Source organism: Protopterus annectens, chromosome 4.part0, assembly GCF_019279795.1.
Source record: "Protopterus annectens isolate FY-2018-M chromosome 4.part0, PAN1.0, whole genome shotgun sequence".
Taxonomy (NCBI): domain Eukaryota; kingdom Metazoa; phylum Chordata; order Ceratodontiformes; family Protopteridae; genus Protopterus; species Protopterus annectens.
The window spans coordinates 627,304,064-627,329,694 of NC_056733.1; the positions used below are offsets into that span (position 1 = coordinate 627,304,064).

The 25,631-nt window shown below is 39.8% G+C and overlaps 1 protein-coding gene across 2 annotated transcripts in view; it reads left to right on the forward strand.

Annotated features, from left to right (window-relative positions):
- The first annotated feature begins 19,892 nt into the window (after nt 1-19,892).
- Nucleotides 19,893-25,631, forward strand: part of BICDL1 (BICD family like cargo adaptor 1) — a 1,161,255-nt gene continuing 1,155,516 nt past the window's right edge. For both annotated transcript variants that reach the window (XM_044068582.1, XM_044068583.1), the window contains exon 1: nt 19,893-20,150. In XM_044068582.1, the coding sequence (XP_043924517.1) occupies nt 19,944-20,150 (207 nt within the window). In that variant the 5' untranslated portion in view covers nt 19,893-19,943. The remainder of the gene's footprint in view (nt 20,151-25,631) is intronic.

The window sequence follows — 25,631 nt, forward strand, 5'->3', positions numbered from 1 at the left end:
GGTGCCATACGAAGATATTTTGGAGCCTTCCACAGGAAACAAGTATAAATGTTCACTTGAAGCTGGACAGCAAAGGAAGGAACAGGAAACTGTGGAAACTGACACAGTTGATGTTTTGGAGTGATAGGCCAGTAAGTTCCCATATGATAGAGCAACGGATGAAACAAATCCACAGGAATGGAAGAATTTCAGGACCAAAAAAGAGAATAAATTATAGTTTAATGAAGCGCTTTTCGTCAGGTACACTGACTCAACTTCTTCAGACAAACAGTTTAACATAAGTCTATGCTTAAAAACTCTAAAGAAACAATCATGTGACAAGAAACATTGACATATTAAATAGCATAGTTAACAATTAGCAACTCAATGGTTCTTAAAAATAAAAGCTGTTCCACTTATAGCTTTTATAACTTTTTTGGACAAAAAGCATAATCATCCTATAGTTATTTTGTGTGGAATCAAATAACATCCATACCTTTATAAACCGAAAACTAAAAACAGTTTATTTACAATGCTTGGACTAAATACCGTAGATACGGACCTTCTATTAGAGAAGCCCAAAAAGCATTCAATTAGAAAGACGTACCTTAAATAATCTAATAATAAATCTAGTGGAAAATAATAAAAACACTAATAAAATTGCCTCATAAAAGTGTCCCATAAAAAGGAAAACTATGATAATAAAAACACCTTACAAGTACTTTGGCACAAGGCTAAAAATACAGTAGCAGGCAAATGTAGAATAGTGATTATAAAAACTAGTTAAAAAACACTTTTTTTAAAAAAACAATGTTTTATAATTAATAGTAATACTAACTCTTGTTCTTACGAAATTTAAAGCTATCTGGTCAGACTTTTTAATTTTAGATAAGGTAAAATAGAACACGTCTCATTTAGTTCAGGGTAATGGTAAGCATCAACATGTAGCTGCCAAAGAAATTCTAATTATTCTAACAATAGTGATACAGGTCCACCTCTTAAATCTTGGGTAATTTGATCGATTATTCTGAATTTGAATCTACGTGTTGGAAAGTTGTTAACATGTCTAGCTAGCGCATTTTCAGTTTTAGTATTCCTTATACTATGAAGATGTTCATATATTCTTTTTTAAACTTTCTGTCCATTTTTCCAATATAGAAGGCTGGACAGAAGTTACACTAAGCTAAATAAACCACCATTTTTGTGTTACAGATAAACCTCTTTTTTGTGTAATATATTGTATTTCTGATGGTAAATCTCTGTCCTGTTGATATGTGTCCACAGCAGTTACAAGCTTCACACTTGAACATCCCTGGGGTTCTAGTGAAAGTTTGTTTAGATGACTCCATTAAGTTTTTTAAGTTGTTCCCTCTTCTAAAAGGTAAAAGTTGGTTTTTCACCTAATTTATCAGTGATATTGTTATCATTTAGTAATAAGCTCCAATTTTTAAAAATAATTCTGTTTACATCGTAGGCCTCCAAGGTATATGTAAAAATAAAGCTTATTCTACAGTTGCTACTTGGTTCATTGTCTGGAGTTTTGACATAACTATTATTCATTGGGGTAATATCTCCTAAAAGAGTTTCATCCAAGCGTAATGAAGGATAGGTGTCTCTGTGGCCCAAGATGGGTTTATATAGACCTAATGTTCTTTTGTGTCTAACTTCGATAATCAGTTCACAAGTTAATGACTCCGGGTACCCTCTCCTTAAAAACATTGCATAAGGTAGTCACATACGTTGTAAGGTGTGTTTATTATCATAGTTTTCCTTTTTATGAGACACTTTTATGAGGCAATTTTATTAGAGTGTTTTTATTATTTTCCACTAGATTTATTAGTAGATTATTTAAGGTACGTCTTTCTAATTGAATGCTTTTTGGGCTTCTCTAATAGCAGGTCCGTATCTGTGGTATTTAGTCCAAGCACTGTACATAAACTGTTATATTAGTTTCCTGTTTATAAAGGTATAGATGTTATGTGATCCCACACAAAATAACTATAGGATGATTATGCTTTTTATCCAAAAAAGTTATAAAAGCTATAAGGGGAACAGCTTTTATTTTTAAGAACCATTGAGTTGCTAATTGTTAATTATGCTATTTAATATGTTAATGTTTCTTGTCACATGATTGTTTCTTTAGAGTTTTTAAGCAAAGACTTATGTTAAACTGTTAGTCTGAAGAAGTTGAGTCAGTGTACCCGACGAAAAGCACTTCTTTAAACTATAATGTATTCTCTTTTTTGGTCCTGAAATTCTTCGGTTCCTGTGGATTTGTTTTGTGCTTGCTTTGACTTCTTGTTTGTACTAGTTTGTCTTCAGTCAAGAGCAATGGATGACACAGGACGAAATTGAAGAAAATGTGCCACAGGAAGATGCTACAGAACTTTCTATAGAATGCCTGCAAGAAATGGAAAATAAAAAACGTGCCTTCAGTTTAGAAGAAAACAAGCTAAGAGAAGAGTTGCTTGATTTAATAGAGATAGATGGACATATTAAGATCAATGAAAGCAACAGATCAATAAAACCCAGAAACAAATGAACACATTAATTAGGACTGTCCATAGAGATCCAGGCGATATAACAGAAGTAAACAGGGTATATTAATGTGCAGCTAAATTAATAACTGATAAAGTCCTACTGCAAGAACACAGAGTAGTGAGGGAAAGGAAGGGGAAAAATCGAATACCATCATGGAAGTATCAAATAGAGAAAACTATAAAGCAGTTAAAACAAGAAGTGTTACTGTTAGAAGAATATAGAAGAGGGAGCAGAGCAACAAAAATAGTAAGAAAGATGTAATAAAAGCAATGCGTAGTATTACTACAGACCAGGATCTATCATTTACTATCACAAATAAGCTAAAGATCTCAGCACAGGTGGCACAACTTAGAAGATACACAGATAAATATAAAAGAAAAGTGCAAAATAAGCAATTTATTGATGACCCAAAGAAGTTCTATAGAGAGTTGGAAAATAAGATTAAAGGAATTGAAAGAGCATCAAAAAAGAAGAAATAGATACATTTTGGAGACGTATTTATGAAGATCCTGTGGAACATAAAGATGCTAAATGGACAGAAGAAATAAAGAATAAGAGGTTTAAAGGTACATGATATGAAATAGGATGAAGTAACAGCCAGAGATATTGAAACAAAGTTAAAAAAAAGCCTCCAATTGGAAAACACCAGGCCCAGATGCAGTACCTAACTTCTGGTTAAAAGTATTAGCATCTTTCCATGAAGATTTAGCCATGAGTAAGAACTATTTATATAATCACCCTGAATAGACACCAGCCTGGTTAACAACAGGAAAAAATGCTCCTACTTAAGGGTGAACCTGCAAGCTACCCCATAACTTATAGACCAATAACTTGCCTTCTGAAGATGTATAAACTATACCAATAATTAAAAAATAAAAATAAATGGAGAATCCAGATGGTAAAATCCACATTTAATACACGAAACATTAAACCTGGAATTTACCATCTGGATTCTCCATTTATTTTTATTTTTAATTTTATTTATTTATTTAACATTTGTTAACCGGAAAAGTCCGACTTGGAATGAAGCCAATTTTCAGTGGAGGCCCAGGGAGAGATGCTCCAGATGCATGTCTTTGTAATGTGGGAGGAAACCGGAGCACCCGGAGGAAACCCACACAAATGCAGGGAGGACATGCAGACTCCACACAGAAGGCACCCCAGCCGAGAATTGAACTGGAGAACCTCTTGCTGTGAGGCAACAACGCTACCGCTGCACCATTGTGCCATCCGATTATTGGTCTAGTTTGTAGTTTCCTTGCACTTTGGAATTGTTGACTTATAAACTATACACTGAAATTGATGCCGACAGAGTTTGTAGTCATTTTGAAGAAAACTCAATAATGGGAATAGAACAAAAGGGCAATAAAAGAAAGTCATATGGAACAAAGGATTATTTGTTGTTAAATAAAGTCATAATAGAGAATTGGAAAAAGAGGAAGAATCTAAGTATGGCATGGATTGACTACAAAAAAGCCTTTGACAGTATCCCACAATCATGGATAAAAGAGTGCTTAAAATGTATAAGCTATGCCCTACACTGATCGATTACATTACAGTGACCATGAAACAGTGGTAAACCACTTTGCAAACCACATTGCAATTAAGCCATGACAAAGGACAAGTTGTTATTATTTCAGGGATAAAAATTCGAAGGGGGATATTCCAGGGTGACTCCCTGTCACTGCTGCTATTCTGTCTTGCCCTTAACACATTAAGCTGTCTACTTAGCATATTAGGCCATGGCTATAATTTGGCTCCTAGAAAACAACAAAGTGTAAAGACTTCTTATCTTCTCTTCTGAATTAAAACTGTATAGCTCATTAGATGAGGAACTTAAAGTACAACTGCAAGTAGTCAAAACTTTTTCAGATGCTATAAGAATGTCATTTGTTCTTGATAAATGTGCAAAAGCAACCTTTAAAGCAGGAAAGCTGCAGCACCAAGAAAACATCAGTTTGGGACAAGAATGTGATATAAAAGAACTTGAGCAAGAGGGAGTGTATTAATATTTGGGACTTGATGAAGGATCAACAATAAAACATGAACAAATGTGAATGAAACTTAGTAAGGAATATTTTAGAAGACTTAAATTAATTCTGAAAACAGCTTTGACACCTTGGAACAAAATTCATGGTATTAACCAATTTGTTCTTCCTGTCGTAGCTTAAAGTTTTGGAGTGACTGACTGGCCCCAAAACGTGTTGATAGATTAGATAGGAAAACAAGAAGGATGCTTCATGCTCATCAAATGATTTGTACAAATCAGTGCACACCAGGATTATATATTCCCCATTCCGATGGAGGTATGGGCCTCCTTGAAACTGATTACATGTATAGCTCTGCAACTGTGGGACTGCACACGTCTGCTGACCTCACAAAATCCAAATGTAGTGAAAGTTTTGAAACATGAGGACAGTAAATCTAAAATGACTTCCCTGGTTAGTCTAGCAGAAGCATATTGGCATCAAGCAGGAATGGAAATCAGACCAGAAGTAGATAAAAATCAGGCAGCAACTGAATGTGCCAAATCACAAAAGAAAGAATATAGGGTGAAGGATCAGATGAGAAGACAAGAAATGTGGAAAATTCATAAATATAGTTGCAAGTATAGAAAACTTCTGGAAGAACCTCAGGTTGATCAGGATCGAATGGAAGAGTGGTTAAGGAGAGATGAATTCAAACCAAAAGATGAAAGGTTAATATTGGTGGCCAAGATAATGGGCTATGTACATGTTGGTTTACAAAGTCCATTGAACTTGTGGGAGAAACAGACAAATGTAGGTTTTGTAAAATAGAATTGGAAACAGTTGCACACCTTGTTGCTGGTTGTGACATACTAATTGCAGAAGGACTGTATACTGAAAGGCGTAATAATGTGGCAAGACTGTTGCACTGGGGATTGTGCAAACATTATGGTGTTGAAGTGGCTGAAAAACACTGGAAACATTAACCACAAAGCATTATAGAACATGATAAAGTCTACATCACATGGGATCACCCATTACCAACAGTCCAAAAGATAGATGCGAGGAAAAACAGATATAGTGGTCCATGAAAAGAAGACAAAAGTAGCACTGATCATTGAAATCGCTACACCCAGTAACTACAGTGTCTTGTGTACAGAGAGACACAAAGTCATAAAATATCAGGATTTGGAGGCAGAAATGAGAGCAATGTGAAAGAAAGATACCCAGACAGTTTCAATAGTATTAGGAAAAACGGGTCTTATAAAAAAGAATCTACAAACGTATTTAGATATGTTACCATTACTTGTAACTCTGCATGAACTGCAGAAGGAGTCATTACTGGGCACATTGTGGGTGCTGTGAAGACCACTTTTGGCTGACATCACAGATTGAAACAATACTAATTTCATTAACTTTAATCATACTTTGACTTAGGAATGGGATCCATTCCCATCATGGTATTAAAAACCCAAAAGACTTGGAAAAATTTAAAAAAGAATGTTACGTTATTATAAGGCGGAAGAAACTATTCCAAGAAATAAGCCAATATAGGAGTACAGAAAGGAGATTTTACTAATAAGTGTGACTACAAGTAGGGGTACAGAAAATAGATAAGGGGCTGGAATATATTGGAGAAATTAGCAAATGAACTACGATATTGAAACAAAAAGCTATGGAGGGAAAGGTAATAAGGCAGGATGAGGGCAAGTGGAATTTTGGGCACAGGTTTGAGACTGCTTTCCCTACCAGGGGTTGATAGAGTATAAACGAACAGGAAGGCATAGGGGAGTGCTAAGAGACAGAATAGCTCTGGTTGAGTTTTAATTGAGTCTGGAACAGAAACTGTCTTTATAAAAGGGAAAACTAGTAGGAATATAAAATATTGAATAAGTATGAGATTCAGTCAGAAGAGGTTAGAAAAGATTGCTAAGACAAACTAGAAATGCAATTTATAAAGTAACAGTGAGAAGACATCTGTATGGCCCCCAAATATGCAACAATGTACAGAATGTTTAGGATTTTTGCATGTTAAGGGTTTGTGTAGGTGTTTTTATACTTCAGGCAGACTTCAGAAAAATTTTCCTCAGATAGAAATTGCTGGAGTTGTGATGACAGAGAGGTAATTAAGAACATGTTTCTCTTTTTTTTTTGGGGGGGGGGGTTGAAACAAGTTGGCATTTTTTAAAAATTCCATTCAGAATACTTTATCAGAAATATTGGGAAACAAATGAATCTGCTGTTGTCAGTCTTCATTTATCCTTGACTGATGGGTTTGGTTCTAAATATTGGAACCGATTTGGCTGTTACTACAGCTCGCTGTGACTAAAAGCTCTTGAGCTTAAGTCCTACCCACAGAGCCTCTCTCCTAGCTACCTAAGATCTCATATGCTGCTTCCAGAGACAGATGCATTCGCCAGAGCTCTCGAGTTAAGTCAGTTATTTGGTACACACACACACACACACACACATATATATATATATATATATATATATATATATATATATGTGTGTGTGTATACTTTCTCTAAAGAATATTTATTTGCTCTTTTTGTCTCTATTTGCTTTGTGTCCTCTCCTCTTTAGTTAGTACAGTATTGTACTCTTTCTACCTTCATTGGTAGTTCTTTCCTTCTGTACAGTTTTTGTACTATTTCCTAACGCTGTTGTTAGTTTCCTCCTTCTCTTTCTCTCTCACTCTTCCTTTAAAAAAAAAACTTGCTTATTGTTATATATTTCCTCACTGTCTTCTCTGAGTGCATGAGTGGGTGTGTTCAGTAATTTCTCCTGTGAGAGTCATTTTTTTCTGATTTCCTTAAACCTATGGCTGACATGCCTAAGGGCCCTTCTGGTTTTAAAAAAGTGCCAAAAATGTGATTAGAAGATTCACATGTCTCTGACGGGCATTCATTCTGTGTTTTCTGTTTGGGCCCAGTACATTTACAAAAAGACTGCTCTATCTGTCATGGATTTAGTCACCGGGCCCTAGTTGATCATAAAATTAAATTAATTTTGAGAGGATTGTTACCTTCTGCCATTATGGTGGCCATATCTGGTATTAACAGGGAGAAAAGTAGAACAGATGTGTTTTCTCCCTCTTCGTCCTCCTCTTCTGTTTCAACAGAAATGTATAAAAAGAAAAGCAGTTCAGTGCCACCTTCTTCCTCGGCACTGTCCACTAAAAGGCACAAATTATCGGTTCATTCAAGTTCCTTTGAACCGACAGCTTCTAAGTGCATCTCTCTGGTTCCAACAGTTTCTAAGGAGCTGATAGCCTTATCCAAATCTGCATCTTTGGCACGGAGTCCTTCAATACTAAAACAAATACAGGACAAGACATCAGACATATCAGTGCAGAGCTCTCTCTCAGTATCAATTTACTCTGCACTGATCTAATGATTTCAGGACCAGTCACTTCCTAGGACAGTCTACTCACCTTCTATTTATCTCTATGTGGATCAGTTTACCTTCTCCTTTTCTAGAGAGGCCTAAATCACCCGCAATCCTTTCCACCCATTCCACTAACATATAAAGCTATGTCAAACCCAGAGCTGTTGGACATGCTACACCTAAAGAAATCCCAATCCCTCCAAGCTACACGCTATAGGGACCTTCTCACCACAATAAACAGGACATGCTGGAGGGATAGATTCCTGTCCCAGAGACTTCCTATACTCTGGAACAAGCTACCCATCTATGTTAAGCAAAGTTCTTCATTAGCACTCTTCAAGAAAAATCTTGATGAGTGGATGGGAAATAGGAAATACACCCCGGGGATCACTTCTGTGTCCCTGCTGGACAGTGTCACAGGAAAATAACTTTCTTGGGTGGCATAAGCTATGGAACCTTGCTGGCTAGGCTTAAGTAGGCCCTTGGGCCGATAGCCTAGTACATACCTATGAATCTATGAATGCAGAGAGGGTGGTGAATACGATACTCTGGGCTAGGGGGTCTGTCAGGTTCACCTTCGGTTACAGCCCCTGTGGTCATGGGAAACCTTGCCCTGCCTTCTGTTCCTCCTCTGGCTCCATCTGAGACTTTAGAGTTTTTGACTCAGACCCTCCCGGCACTGACTGGATTGATTCCGGAGATGCTGTTACCTCCAGAATCAGTGACTACTCTGAGCTTTTCGGATATTTCGTTCCGGAGACCTCTTGGAACCAAGTCTGTGCTGTTGACTCTGAGGAGAAGTTGTCAACTCCTATTTTCTCTGAGCAGTCCTTGCTCCTCGGAGCATCAGCATGCATTAGTTCGGCTCCAACTTCTACTTTGGGAGAGGTCTGCTCATCGCTGGGAGTGGCCATTGTTCTAAGGTTGTACTTCTCAATTCTGCCATCCCTTCTGTCTTAAGCGGGTCCAGCTTTCGAGGCTGTGACGAGAGCCCTGCCTTCTGCAGCCAGCAAGTCAGATCCTCCTTGTTCAGAGACCATAACCACCCTACCTCCATGCTCATTCTACCAGTATCTCCATGGAGACAGCCACTGCCCAAACTTCAGGACTCCGGGATAACTGATCCATCCTCTTCTGATACCTCCCTGGCCCCTCCCACTGAGGAGATCCCTCAGAAGAGAAAGTGCAAGAGGAAGCACTTGGAGTCCCTGAAAGAATCTGTCACCGAAGATACTGACTTTGATGAAGGAGAAGGGTCTCTAAAGTCACCCCCCCCAGCTGATGTCTCCTTTGGAGACATCCTGGAGTTACTAAAACAGAGGAGTGACAGGAAGTCCCAAAACTCTTCTTCAGAGGAATCGGTGTACCTGCAGGCCATTGGCACTCACTCGTCTAACTCTTGGGTGACTCCGCCCACTAATGCGCTCATTCAGTTGATCTCTCAGCAAGAGTGGAAAGCTCCAGACACCACTGAGCCCATCCCGAGGAGACCTGACAAAATTCTTTCTTCCCCGAGGATAAACAGTTCTGGGCCAAGGGTTTAGTTGTGGATACCATAGTCATTACTGCCGCCATGATAAAGGAACTAGCTGAGGAAAGTTCCTCTGTCCATCCACCTAGCAGAGAGTCTCACGCAATGGATAGCTTTGGAAAGTGGTTTTACGCTTCATAGACCTTTGCCTTTAGGTCCTTGAATTTCTTGGTACATTTTAACAGACTTCAAAGGGATCTGGTTGAACAGTTTTCCGATACCCTTGCGGGAGCTGTCTCTGAGGAGGTACAAGAGAAAGCTGCTTCGCAATTAGCTCCCCTGGAGTCTGTGTCCAACTCCTCTGTGAGGCTCATAGCACATGCAGCCAAAGGGATCACTACAGCAGCGGGTTCAGGCATTGCCATTAGGAGACATGCCTGGATGCATCTGTGTGATTTTACAGAGCCATTTAAGTCTTTATTTCTCAATGCTCCCTTTGACGGATTATCTCTTTTTGGCCCAAAAGTTAAAGAAACATTATCCAGATGTGAAAAAGATGGTAAGACTCTTTCTGCCATGGGAGTACATTTTTTCCATCCCCCAAAGATCCTTTGCCAAGAATCAGAAGAGCACTGGTAAAATGTGGTTCAAAAACTCCAAAGTCCCTTTCCAAGACACATGTGGAAACAGTTTTCCCAGGGGCAGATGGCGGAACTTTAATGGAAGATGCCAGCCATGCAGTGGAGTTGCCCCTCAGAGCCAGGGTTTTATGAATTCTTTCCCTGGTAAGCCCTACCAGCTCTCCTGAAAGGAGGCCCAATTGCCTTCTTCTGGAGGCATTCGGGGGGGGGGGTGCTTATCCTTACACCTAAATGTCTGGCTAGAAATAACTTCAGATTCTTGTCTGCATAACATTATATCCAGAGGTTATACCATACCCTTTTCCTGTTCCCCTCCAGTGCATAAGAAAATCCACAATGTTCCACCCAATCAGAGGAAACCAGCAGTTACACAAATACAAAAACTTCTAGAAAAAAAGAGTCATCCAGGAAGTCCCACCTGACCAGAAAGAATCCAGAATTTACTCAAGATTCTTTTTAGTGCCAAAAAAGGCAGGGGACTGGAGACCAATTTTTGGATCTCAGCATTCTAAACAAATCAGTTTGCCAAACGAAATTCCAGATGGTCATGGTTCAGGCCTTTCTTCTGTTTTTGGAAAAGGATAACTGGATGTGCTCCACAGACCTTCAGGATGCGTATTACCATATAAAAATGGACAAACGCTCCAGAAGGTTTCTCCACTTCAGTCTGGGAGCCAGGCATTACCAGTTCAAAGTGCTTCCCAAGGTGTTCACCAAATGCATGGCAGTAGTAGCAGCTCCCTTGAGACTGCAAAGATTCTGAGTGTTTCCATACCTGGATGACTGGCTCATTACCGTGCCAACCACACATCTGTTAATAAAGGCTTGTACAAACCTAGGAATAACTGTAAATTATGAAAAATTAGAGTTGACTTCATCTTAATGTTTAGAATTCATAGAAGCAATGCTCAATACGAAAACCTTTATAGCTTCACTTCCTCCTGCAAGGCTACAAAAAATCAGAGAACAATTTCAAAAGATACAACACAACAAGAAAGTATCGGCCTGTCTAGTTTTACAAGCCCTATTGTCAATGGCTATAGTGATTGCACTAATTCCCTTGGCAAGGTATCACATGAGAATTCTTCAGTGTGTACTTGCATCTCAGTGGTCAATACTTTATCAACCTTTATTGGATCAGAGTTTGATCACCAATCTTTGCAGACAGGATTTAGCTTGGTGGTTGCACTCAGAAGAGATTCTTCTGGGTTGTCCCTTTTTCCTACCACAGCCCAAGACCATAGTGACAACAACACCTCCTAGATGGGGTGGGGGGCATTATCAGGGCACACTTTTCGGCCATGTAACCTGGACCGGAACACCAAAGGCGGAGGTGTGTCCATATTCATTAAGGATATCCATACCTCCAGGCTAGTTGCTCAGCATAATGCAGCCGAGGTTATCCAAGTGCAACTAACTCTGGGCAAAACTGCAGTCCAAATTGTAGCTTGTTACAGATCACCCACCATGCCCCAGTTTTCCCACTCCTCTTTTCTTGATGTACTGGAAAATATTAGGGTTCAACCAAACACCCTAATAATGGGCAATTTCAACTACCCCACCATTAACTGGGAAAACTACTTACTTACAAACTCCTTCGCTCAACGCTTTCTGGAATTCATAAACTCCAATGCCCTGGATCAACTTATCCACACCCCCACAAGAGGCAACAATATCCTAGATCTAGTCATTACCAATATGAGTGACCGGTGTTCCACACCTGAAGTCAATGCCTCATTGGTCCGATCCGACCATAAGCTAATTACCCTAGATATCCACATCCTGCCTCTACCCCCCCATTAAGGAAACCATGGTAAAAAATTTCTCCAAAGCCAACTTCATACTTCTTAAGACAGAAGTGGTGAACTTCATGACACCCATGCAGATGGACAATACAGTTACGACTACTGAATCCTACACAGTTATATAAGCACTTACATGAGTGCATGGATCGTGCAATCCCAAACAGAACCAAGACACTATCCTCCAAGAAAAAGGAAGCCAATCTGGTGGTTCCCTGCCATAAACAAACAGTACAACAGAAGGAAGAAACTCTTGCAAAAGAGAGTAAAATCCCATGAGTGGAGGAGCTCCCTGGCCAGCCTCAGTAAGAAGCTGCGATCCCTGATAAAATCCTCCAAAGCTAGTTACATAAACAAAATCGCCACTGATTCTAAAGACAACCACAAAGAATTATATAGCTATGTCAAGAATCTCAATGGCAACACTCAGATCTGCTCTGAGTTACAGCACAATGGCACTAAATATACAGACCCAACTGATATTGCCAACATCCTGGCAGATAGGTTCAGTGCTAAATTTACCCCCCTCTCACCCCCTAAAGAGCCCATCTCTATACTGGAAGAATGCAAAGTTTCTGTAATCATGGCTGCACAGGTAAAAACCACACTCTCCAAAGCCAAGAACACAGCATCCATGGGACCAGACAACATCCCAGGCTACATTCTACATGAACTACAGAATGAACTGGCACCCCACCTAAGCACCATGTTCAATCATAGTCTCACCTCAGGCTTTGTGCCTGCTGAATGGCACACAGCAACGGTTATCCCACTCCTCAAGGGAGGAGCCACCATGGACCCTGGGAACTACCGCCCTATTAGCCTGACGAGCCTGGTCTGCTCATCATGGAACTTATAAACAAAGACATTGGTAATCTCCAAACTCTGGATCCCACCCAGTTCGGGTTTGTAAAAGGCAGATCATGTCTCCTAAACCTAACAGACTTCTTTGAAGCAGCCACCAAAGCCGTAGACAAGGGTAAGGTGGTTCACACAGCCTATCTAGATCTTGCCAAGGCTTTCGACACCATCCCCCATTCTGGAATTATAGATAAACTCACAAAACTAGGTATAAATCCCTATGTCACAAGATAGTTGCTAACTGGCTCACTGACAGAACCCACACTGTGAAAGTAGCAGACTCCAAATCCAACTTTAGACCCGTGACAAGTGGAGTACCACAGGGTTCAGTCCTGGGTCCTTTCCTGTTTGGTATCTACTTCTCTGAAGTACAGGCTAACACAGAAGGTCTTTGGCTAATGAAGTTCACAGATGACTGCAAACTAGGAGCCATAATCGAAACTCCTAACGATGTGGACATCCCACAAAAGGGCCTCACTGAGACAGATGCCTGGTGTCAAAGCCATGGCCTCAAGCTCAATGCTAAAAAGTGCATTGTCATCCCCTTTGGTAAAAACTCTGTACCCATGAACTACAACATAGACGGTAGTATACTTAACACTGAAAGTGTGATAAGAGACCTTGGGACACAGGTGGACAGTAGTCTCTCCTTTGATAATCACATCGCCACAGTAGTCAGGAAATCCTTCTATGTGGCACACCTCATCACAAAAGGTTTCTCATCCAGAAAAAAAGAGGTCATTGTTCCCCTCTACTCATCACTCATTAGACCCATTATAGAGTACAATGCCCCTTTTGGTATGTACCTCACAAGACATCTACAACAACTGGAAAGGCCACAGAAATACCTCATAAAGAGGATTACCAGCCTCAAACAGATGCCCCACGCAGACTCTGTCAAAAAACTCCAGCTTTACTCCGTCGCATATCGCCTACTCAGTAGTGATCTCTGCCTAACATACAAAGCTATGTCAAACCCAGAGCTGTTGGACATGCTCCACTTAAGGAAATCCCAATCCCTCCAAGCTACACGCACTAGGGACCTAAATCTTGTCACCACAATAAACAGAACATGCCGGAGGGATAGATTCCTGTCCCAGAGACTTCCCATACTCTGGAATAAACTATCTATCTATATCAAACAAAGTTCCTCATTAGCACTCTTCAAGAAAAATCTTGATGATTGGATGGGAAATAGGAAATTCACCCCGGGGATCACCTCTGTGGCTCTGCTCGACAATGGCACAGGAAAATAATTTTTTGGGTGACAAAAGCCAGGGTACCTTTTTGGCTGGGCTTGTATAGGCTCCAGGGCCGATAGCCTAGTACCTACCTATGAACCTATGAAAGCCAATCTGCATATCAACATTCTAGAGATGAGAGCAGTGCTTTTAGCTATGCAGGCATTTCAGACTACTGTCTCTTTGGGAATGATTGAGATTCAAATAGACAAGTCAGTGGTTTGGTACATCAACAAACAGGGAGGAATCAAGTCTTACCCCCTTTGTCAAGAAGCACTCAGAGTGTAGCAATGGGCGATTTCTTCCAACCGATTTCTGGTAGCAACACATATTCTGGGGAGCTCCAGTGTAATAGCAGACAGACTGAGCAGGTCTGTTCTTCTGCCTCATGAGTGGTCTCTCAGTCCCAATGATTTTTCATTGATGGGGCCAGCCTTGCGGTGACCTCTTTGCCTCACCTCAGAACAACAAGTGCAGCAACTACTTTGCCCTGCTCCCCCCTCCAGGGGAGTCACAGAGGGATGCTGTTCTACACAGTTGGCTCCCAGGACTACTATATGCCTTTCCTCAGACTCCCTTAATTCCAAAGTTCTTACAGAAAGCAATTCGGTTGAAGAGCAAGGTAATCCTCATTGCTCCTTATTGGCCTTGACAGATATGGTTCCCCTTTCTTTGGCCTTATCTGATATGAAAACGATGGACTCTGGACCCAGCTTCAGACTTTCTGTCCCATCCAGACAGTTTGACTTACCCAAACATTCAAAACCTCAACTTTTTTGCTCGCTTCCTCCAGTTCCATTAATTGCCAGACAGATGAACCTTTCCTCCCCAGTATGTCAGATTCTATTAGCTTCCCATAAGCCATCCACCCGTAAACTGTATGTTAGCAAATGGAAGAAATTCACCTTTTGGGATCGAGAAAGGGACACTGATCCCTTTTCAGCACTTATTGACAAAATTCTAGACTTTTTAGCTTTCTTTTTCAATACAGACGCTTCTCCCTCAACTATTAAAGTTCAACTAGCAGCCATTTCCAATTTCCATAATGGTTCTGATTAATATTCCTTGGTTTCTCACAGGCTTTGCAAGGCCTGTCTAAAAGGAGCTCAGTTATTAAAACCTCCTTATAAGGATCCTACCCCATCTTGGGATCTCAATTTAGTCTTACAGGCAATTGTGCGATCACCTTTTGAACCATCTGCTAACTGTGATCTAAAATTTTTATCCTGGAAAACATTATTTCTAGTGGCGATAACTTCTGCCAGAAGAATTTCAGAAATATAAGCTTTTGTAAACCCCCTTACCTCATTTTCCATAAGGATAGAGTCTCCTTAAGGACAAACCCTTTCTTTCTACCTAAGGTAGCGTTAGATACCAATTTAAATCAGACCATCAGTTTGCCAGTATTCTCCCCCAACTTTTCAGATAAAGGTGAATACAGTTTACATTTTTAGTTGTTCACAGGCAGTTACACTTTTATTTACATAGAACAAAAGGCATAAGGAAATCTGATTAACTTTTTGTCTCCTTTTCAAGTAAAAGACTTGGTAATTCAGTGAACAAGGTTACCTTAGCCAGATGGCTCAAATATTGTATTTCATTTATCTGCCACAGAAATAGAATTGATTTGCCTGCTCCTATTCTGCTCATTTTACAAGAGCTGTGGCTGCTTCTGCAGTTCTTCAGTCTTTAACTTCAATGGATGACATTTGTGTAGCAGCATCCTGGGCTACTCCACACACCTTCATTATCCATTACAAATTGGATTTGGTGTCCAGAGGGGCAGCCTCTTTTGGTTAAAGGGTGCTCAGGAATATACTTCCATGAATCCTCCCATGATCAAAGTTAGCTGGGGACTCTGTCCTATCAGTCAAGGATAAATGAAGATTGACAACATCAGATATAGAAGTTATGTACTCATCATAACATTCCATCTGCGTTGTCCATCTTCATTTATCCTTGACTCCCCTCCCTCCTCCTGCCCTAGCACTTTTTTTTGGTGTAATGGGCAATATGTATAACTTATTACTGATTATTTATAAAATATTCCAGATATGGTCTCTATGAAGTTTTTATGTTTCTGTCATTCTATTATTCTGCAAACCTCATCTAAGGTAACTAGGAGAGAGGCACTGTGAGTAGGACTTAAACTCGAGAGGTTTTGGTCACCACAAGCTGTGGTAACAGCCAAGTCGCTTCCGATATTTGGAGCCAAATCCATCAGTCAAGGATAAATGAAGATGGACAACACAAATGGAACATGATGGTGAGTACATAACTTATTTTTATAACTAATGAAATTATTCTTTTGAGCTGATATATAATATCGGAATAAGTGTGATAGTAAGGCCTTGCTAGGTTTAAAGCCATTAGCTAGCAAACACACAATCAGTAGAAAATGGAAATCAAAATCCAAAACAATTGTAGCTGAAGTACTGAATTTTGTAAAGGAGATAAAAGAAATTGAGGATGGATCTTTAGAGAAGTGAAAGAACAATTTGCATAGAAGCAAATGGAACTTGTGAGAACAATACCTGCAGAATAATGTTCAGGAGAGGGAGTGAAATTTGAGGGAAAGTAGGCCTTGAGCAATTTGTGTAATGTTACAGTGAATAGTTATTAAGAAAAAGAAAAATATAAATATGTAATGCATAAATTCAATGAAAAATGTTTAAAACGCATTGCTTTCTTTCTATAACTGTATGCGCACTCATGTCATTGTTCATTATAAGAACTTAATAAATGTTAGGAAAGGCCTCAGAAATACCTCACTAAAAGAATCACAGGCCTAAAGCAGATGCCCTATGCTGACCGCCTTAAAAAACTCCAGCTATACTCTGTCACATATCGTCTACTCAGAGGTGATCTCTGCTTAACATACAAGGCCATGTCAAACCCAGAGCTGTTGGACATGCTACACTTAAAGAAATCCCAATCCCTCAGAGCTACACGCTCCAGGGATCTAAACCTTGTCATCACAATAAACAAAACATGTTGGAGGGATAGGTTCCTGACCCAGAGACTCCCCAGACTCTGGAATAGATTGCCCATACATGTCAAGCAGAGTGCCTCTTTGGACCTCTTCAAGAGGAACCTTGACGATTGGATGGAAGAAAGGAAATTCACCCCAGAGATCACGTCAGTCGCCCTGCTAGACAGGGGTCCAGGAAACTAAATAATGTGGGAAGAAATAGCCAGGGAATTGTTATGGCTAGGCTTGTATAGGCCCTAGGGCTGATAGCCTAGTACCAACCTATGAACCTATGATAAATAAATAAACAAAAAAAGAACTTGGCTGTCAACTGGCTGGTTTATACAATACAATGTATAATTATGCAATGTAGCATGCTTAAGTATGGGTAAAGCAGGCTTTTACCCAAGGCTGGTATGGTTTGATCATGAAGTAGAAGCCCACATATCCAGCACATTATTTACAGATGCACATTTAGTATTGCGACATAATGAAAAAAGAATGTTCTTATTTTTTTTTAAAAAATGCCATTGTATTATGGAGTTTAGTTTTCCAGGCTTAGCAATGTATTGTGCATGTGTATGCCTGTTCATCATGATACTTGCACAGCTATCAGTTCTAATGCGGTTGGTGTGATTATGTTTTTATGTATCTGGTTGTTTGTGTAATAATACTTCTACAATAATTATGCATTAGGAGTAATCTAACTGATCTAAACAAAGGTTTGGTGTCTTATTTTTGGTGTGTGTGCGTGTTTATATATGTATGTATGTATTTATGTACAAGTGTCCTGGAGGCAAAATGTTGTTTATTATATCTATATTATTGCTTTGTTTTTCTGCTCTGCAACAAGTGACTTAATGAACCAGATTGCTAAGCACAACAAATTTATCCGAATGTTAAAAATTAAATGTAAGCATTGTCACCGTGAACCTAACCCATATGGGGGGCAAGCTTCCATACCTAGAACTTATACACTAACTTCATGATCATGCCAACATGAAGAAAAAGGAAATATACCAACTCCATGCTCATGCTGATATGAAGAAAAGAGAAATCTGTGGAAAGAAATGAATTACTGTCACTGCATACTTAGTAGCCATCCCAGCAGTGACTGGAAAGTTCACCATTGACTACTTGAACTTATCCAGACAGAATCTCATAGAACTGGCACAAGGAAAATGGCAGCCATAGCTTATTTTATATACGGTGTCAGCAATCTCTATGTTTTAGGATTTTAGACCCAAACGTGTTCCTGTTGTTAATGTTAGATTTACAGTGAGCATGTGCTGATGAACAACCAATCTTTGTTCACAATTTTAAATATGATTTAGTTGCATTGTGTAATAATATATAACCATATACTTATTACCACTGGGGCAAAAAATAGCCTGTGTGATTTGTCTCACTTGAAGTACTTAGATTTCCAATATCTCTTGTGTGAAAATCTGGAAACATTAATTTTAAGGTGTTTAACATAATGCAATTACAATTTTACCACCCAAGGTTCTAGAAATACAGTGATTGTTAATCCAGCTCTAAGGCTAAAGTGAATCTTATCCTGGTTGTTTAGTTTATCTGCAATATAAACAGAACAAAACTGGGCTCTATATTCTAAGGAGTGAGCATGGTAAACTTGTTACACTTGAAACTGCAATAATAATAAGAAATGAGGGTTAGAATATTTGCTTAATAATGTCAATCAACTCAATTATTTGTTTTACTAGTATTCAAGAAGCCTAAGTGAAATAATTTTCTAATTTTTGTGGTTAAAAACGAAGTCTAAAACATGGCTTAAAATGAATAATTTAGTAGAGTCAGGTGATGGTTATTCATTTAGAAAATGTACTTATGAAACTAAAGAAATGTGGACATTATGTTTTTCTTTGCATGTCTCTCAGATAAGCTTCACAATTAATTTAAACTGTAGCTTTGTCCCTTTCAATCCCCAGGAAGTGCCACTGGCTCCCATGAATTCATTCAACATTTTAACCCGTGTAAATTGTTCATGTATTCTGTTAAGGATATATGGGAATCAGTACAGAAACAAATACCGTCATTTTATCTTCGGCATTGTTTTTTAAGGATTTTGCCCAGCGACGTATTTAAGTCGCCCCCCAAAAAATATATAATATTACGTTACTTCTACATCGGGTCACTCTTCCTATACTAATCCTCGTGTTTGAATTTACTGGCAGTTTTGATCACTTATCTGATTTTTTTGTCTGTTATCAATCACATAAGAAAATGAGAAGAGATGTATTTAAGTCCAGCACCTCAGCCACACCACTGTAATGCGTCACATATCAGCTCATGATGACCATAGTACAGCTGTGATTTGTAGAACAGGACCCCCCCCCCCCCCAATTTTTCTCTAGTGTTCCTTACAAGTGACGTCTGCGCTGTTTTCCGTTATTAAATCGGTCATCCGCCGTTATGGGCTGTTTAGGTACCCGACATGTACCTTCAGCATCCTGGTTAACCGTGAGGATGAGAAATGCAGCCAATCAGACGAGGTAGTTAGAAGCGTCGTGACAGTGCACGGCGTGCCCCGCACTCCCCAGCGTCAAATCCGGCACGGGAGATGTGTTTGCTGTTATCAGTTCTTATAGCAGGGAAAGTATCGCTGTGAGTTGGGGAGAATGGGGTCCGGGGACTGGGGTGGGTTCGTCTGGGGGGAATCCAATTCTCAATAGCCTTTTGCTAAGAGTGCTCATTAACCTTCCTCTGTAGTTTTCATTAGAGGCGTCCACTTAAACGGCAGCCAGTAGTTCAAATAGGGCTGCTCGGGACGTGAGGAGCAGCGCTGTCCCTCTCGGTGTTGATGCACGGGCCAGATTCAGGGCGATCGCGTCGCGTTGTACAGTAGTTGCTCCGCCCGCCGGGGAAGCTCAGCTGTGCTCGGCTCCTGCGGCTGGGCGGGGCGGGATATCTTTCAGCACCATCATCCTTGGACAGCGCACTGTGGATGGAGCCTCTCCCCCAGGATAGCGGAGGGGTGCTGCAGGGGCTGGCCGGTCCAGCTGCGCTCTACCCTGGCCACGAGGAGGTGGCTTTTGCCTTGGAAGAGGAGCTGGCTATGCTTGCTGGGGAGGTGCCAGATGTTACTGATCGCCCGCTGCAGGATACCGTGTGCAACCAGAACGCGGAACTACTGTCGCTTATTCGGCAGAAGGAGAAGGACCTGATGCTGGCAGCCCGCCTCGGAAAAGCATTACTGGCAAGAAACGAGGACTTGAGCCGTCAGTACGAAAGAATGCACGCTGAGCTTACGGAGAAACTAGAGGTAAGAAACATTACTGAATACACCTGCCGTCCCCACCTCAACCCACCTACAAACCGTGAGTGTTGCTCGCCAGCACTACTAAATGATGATCATGTTCCTGATCAGTAACAAAGTACAACGCATCAGAAAGGCAGTTGGCACTCTGCTAACAACTGTATCTGCTCTGCAGGTACGTCACAGTTTTTGTATGGAGCGTCTTCATTTGACCCTTGTAAAATTCTCAATTATGTGTCAAAAAATCAAAGAGCAAACATTTCCATAAACTACTGGCTGCACTAAATGTTTATTTATTTTTAAGAAAGTAAATATTAATACAAATACACTCTTAAGAAAATGTGTGTTGATACAAGTCATACTTTAGCTACAGTCTTTCTGACTAGTGAAAACAAACAAAATTGTGTTACTGATTCTGGATCTTTGCCCCTCACCACCATGGTCTTTGTCATCATTTTCTGAGTGAAGAGGTTGAGTTATGGTTGTATGTAAGTTGCAAGCTAAATTTTAATTGCGATAATAGAGTGACTTTTGGAGTTGTTCAAAACTTGCCTATGAAACATATTTTTGTTGCTGATTTTGCTTGAAACATTTTACATTCTTTATAGTTATGGAATACATTATTATTCAGTAAATAACACTGACAGGACATAAGAAATGTCATTGTTTTCTGGGATGTGCCTAGTTTAACTTTGAAGATGTTATATTCAGGTTACAGCCACTTCTGACTTAACTGTACAAGTTATAAAAAACAAACTAATGGCATCACATTCCAAGCATTGTCTTACAATGGTTTGCAAACTGCATCTTATACTAATCTTGTTTTGTAGCTCACCTTTTGACCTCTGCAAATGTTTACAGCCATAAGACATCATAAGAAGGATTAGAATAAGAGATACAGCAGTGAAGCTGTCCATCAATTCTTGTCTATAAAATATTCAGTGAAGTTGTTTCATATTTCCAAAGCTGTTCTGATGCACACTGTCAGTGATGGAATATAACCATGTTTGCAAGTTTCAAACGTAAACTGGAAAATGCAGTAATACTTCAGATTATTATGTGTATGCAGGAAGGGATGACAGGACAGTTATTCACTTCATGATAATGTTATAGGTTGGAAGGAAGAGAGCAAACGAGGTTGAGGGAAAGGTGGAAGCACTGAGTAGAGATAATGGATTAAGCAGACATTCCAGAGGGTGCACTCTATCAGCCACATTACATGTTTAATAATGAGCATGAAATGAAAGAGTTTGTTAAGGTAGTATTAGCAGCATAAATGGGCAACAGTGTGTGGGACTTTTTTGTTATTATAACTTTTAAGTACATGCAGAGATGGAGTGGATTTTTCTTTTTGGAACATGAGATGTATTTAGGGGTTAAATATTTTTAAGACTGATGTGATTCTTACTGCAAAATGGCTTGAGTATGTTAGGATGAAGGACAGTAGAGACATTAGTTCCACATAGAGTCAGGTAAGGCAGGATGTAGGATAAGTCCACCAGTGGAAGAGACAAGCTGGGAATGGGAGAGCTTTTTCCTTCACTGAAAGTACCATGTTCACTGAATACCATCCACTATTACCCGTTGCAAAAGAAAGCTAAAAGTGTTTATTTTAACTGGTTTGATGGGCTGGTTCGCAGACCTTTTTTTCAGCCATAACTCTGACTTCAGTGGAACACGTGGAGTTACAACAATGGGAATTTGATGAAAAGAAATTGACGTGCTACAGTCATGGAACTCCTTGCATGTACATATAACAGTTTATTCAAAAGATAATTATCAACTGTTAGCAGTAACAGTCACCTACTGTAGTATTACATATTAAGACATAAAAGTGGTATAATAGATAATTAATATTTGCTAGTAGTAATATTTTCATTTTAATATTAGAATCTACTACATACATTAGAAATAAGAGAATATTTTCAAAGATTTGGCTCATTTTGAGTTAGAAAATACAGAATTCATCTGCAGTTTAATTTAGTTATGCTTTGAAATAGAAACATATGGAATAAGTAAAACAATTGAGAGAAAAAAATGTGTATCTATATTATTCATGTTAGCACTTTTTACTTTACATAATTACGATGTCAAAGTTATTGAGTGTGCAGTTTCATATTATTCTTATATACTAACCATTATTCCTACAGTATTTATATGCTTGTTCAGTGAAGAAATATTCGTTGGAGTTGGACTGAAACATTAGCAGCGTAGGGAAGAACAAGATGTTGTTGTTTTTCTTTCGGCTTTTCCCGGTTAGGGGTCGCCACAGCGGAACTCCGGTCCGCTAATGATTGGCAGTCAATTTTTACGGTGCCGAGGTGCCAGCCCAATGCCCAACCTTCAACGAAGGCACGCCGATTCACGCATGTCTTTCGAACGCCACTCGACCGCGGGTAGGACATGCAGACTCCACACAGAAGGCGCTCCAGCCAAGAATCGAATGGTTGAACCTCTTGCTGTCAGGCGACAACGCTACCGCTGCACAACCGCGGCTTCTAAACAAGATGTTACAGTGCTAAAAATTGCAGCATAGATTAATATGCATGTTGATGAGGAAATGGCACAACAAGATCATAGTCAAGGCCCTGCTGATCGTCAGTGGGGATCGCATTAGGGGTCAAGAAAGAACTTCCGGTTTTCTCCAACAGTTTTTTTTTTAATTCTGTTTAGTAGGGAACTGTTAGACAAAGTGGTAGACTGTTTCATCAGTCCTGTGAACAGAGATTGGAGAAGGGTAAAATAGGATGAGAAAAGTGTAAATGGCATGAGATATATCAGTCTATCTTACTCCCCACAAATGATCACCTGAAGGAAGGATATTAGGCACCGCAGTTCATATTTCCTTATAAGTTCATAGGCTGTTACTAAATTTAGAGGCAAGAAGACCATTAAAGTTCTCAATCACATTATACAGTACTACTGGCAGACTGACAGTGTCCTTCATTAAGAAGATTTTCCCCACATATCCTAGGTGAAAATTTGTGATCAACCATACAGTTGTCTATACTGGTTTTAACGGTTGATAGGGAAGTATTCTACCTGTTATACAAGGCAGCTTGTCCAGGAATGGGGCATACATTAAGTTAGGTACCCATCATACCACCTGATTTATTAATGTAGAAGTTTAGGTGTGTAGAGTGAGTGTTTGCTATAACACTTGCTCTGATAAAGTGAAGTTCAGAGAGTGCTAGGTTGTTGTGTGCTACATTGAATAGAGAGACAGGGTCTTTTGTTAGAGTGACTGAGGATTCTGAGTCCTGAGATCTTTTTGGTGAAAAAACATTTAGGTTTCTCAATTTAATACGTGTCTAGTGAGGTACATGCAAAAGGAAACATTATATTCAATGATGGCTCTAACACTGGATGAATAAAGTAGGGCTATAATGTCTCTGGACCTTGAGGAAAGATAAAATGCTGGATAAGTTATGCAAAATAGGAGGGTTTTCTAACTACCACTGAGACATATAATCAAAGCAGAATCTGTTATCAACACAGGTACTTAAGTCTTTGATGATTGTGTCAGATTTAGATGAAAGGTTATATATGTGGTAAGAGGCAGTGATACTAGATTTACCAAAGGAAACTGTGCTGCATGTTTTTGATATTGAGGATAAGCCCATAATAACACACAAAGCATTTGTTTTGCCTAGCCGATGCTGGATGACTGTCAGAATAGGATTTGATAACCACCCCCAGTCTGCAGTCATCAGTAAGATTGTTTAGCCATATTCCATTGATATCAGCTTTCATGCCAGAGAAATATATACCAAGGAGAAAGAGGCTTAGGACAAAGCCCGGTGGGATACCATTGGTGATGCTTTTCTGTCTAGAGCAAACACTCCTGACCTAAATGGTATGGGTTCTGTCAAGTAACCGATTGCTTATTCAGTGAGCTGTTTTTGAGTTAATATTGAATTGGGAGAGTTTGCCAATAATCTTAGCATGAGGTATGTTGTCAAAGGCCATAGCAAGGTCCAGGTAGGCAGCATCGATTGTATGCCCCTTATCTATGACCTCCATAACCCTTACAAATAACTCAACCAGACTGAGCAGGCATGATCTGCCTTTTACAAGGCCAAACTGCTGTCCATGCAAAGATATCAGGTCACTTATGTTGCTGCTTATTACTTCAGGTTTATATTCCATAACCTCTTTACTGTATGACAAATAGTGTTGTAATTTATTGGGTCAGTTGAGGGTTATACAAGGGCATCACAACAGTTTTTCTCCATACCTCTGAGACATAACCTGTGGAGGAATTCAGGCTGAACAGTTGATGGAGAGAGTTTTCTATGTAGAACTTTATACTTCACAGCAGGTGTCCAGAGATATTGTCAGGATCCATAAGACTGATATTTTTTTAATTTTGGAAAATGCCAAAAAGATTTGGACAAAAGTGATTTCAGGACAGGAGATGTGAGAAGGAAAGAAGGGACAATGTATGGGGAGAAGTTGAAAATAATTTCTTCACAAGAATGTTTGCAATGTCTTTAGGGTCAGAGAGAGGTATAAAAAGTCATAAGTTCAGTACAGAATTATTAGTTACTTCTAAGATTCCCAACAAAGCTAAAGAAAGCCATGTGTTTGTCTTTTAAATTAGTTGCATTCTTAAGTTTGCAGCTGGCATTTCGTTTTTCTAGTGGTAAGTCTGAGGAAATTGCTTACCAGTCATTACTAGGAGCCATTGTTAGAGCAACAAAGTCATGGCCATGGCTAGAAACCATTTTTAGAGCAGCCAGGGGCCTTTGTAAGAACAGTAGAATCCCAGTCATTGCCAGGAACCAGAGTTACAGCAGCAAGATCCCAACCACCGCTACGATCCACTATAAGCAAAGTAAGGCTCCAGACTTTGACAGAAACCATTGCTATAGTGTCAGGATCACAGCCACTTCAAGGGGACCACTGTAAGAGTATCAGAACCTTGGCCTCTACCAGGCAGCATGGTTAGAGCAGCAGGATCCTAGTCATTGCCATGGGCTGCCTTACAAACAGCAATATTCCAGCTACAGTCAGTGGCCACTGTAAGAGCTGCAGGATCCCAGTCATTCCCAGGAATGCCTGTAATATCAAGATCCCAGCCATTGCGAGGAACCCTCTAAGTGTAGGAGGATCTCAACCAGTTCAAGGAGGAAGCCCTTGTAAGAGTGGCAGATCCCGAGATCTCTTCTCTGTAACAGGAGGATACCTCTGCAGTTACTTATTTTCATTCCTGCTGATCACCTTTCTCATTACTGAACTTGGTTCGCTGGTACTTTCACATGGCTCTGTGCCAGCAGTTCCCTCCTCTTTATATTAATGAATAGCAGCGTGGTATTTGGGATATACAGTCTTATTAACTTGTGTAAGACAACAGGCTGCCAATGCCATCAGCTGCTGCAGGAAGACAACAGTCACAAGGAGTAACACCAACATTTAAAATGTCTAAATGTAAATAAAATACATTCATTTTAACACTTGCAAGAAGGTTTATATATCATACAGTAA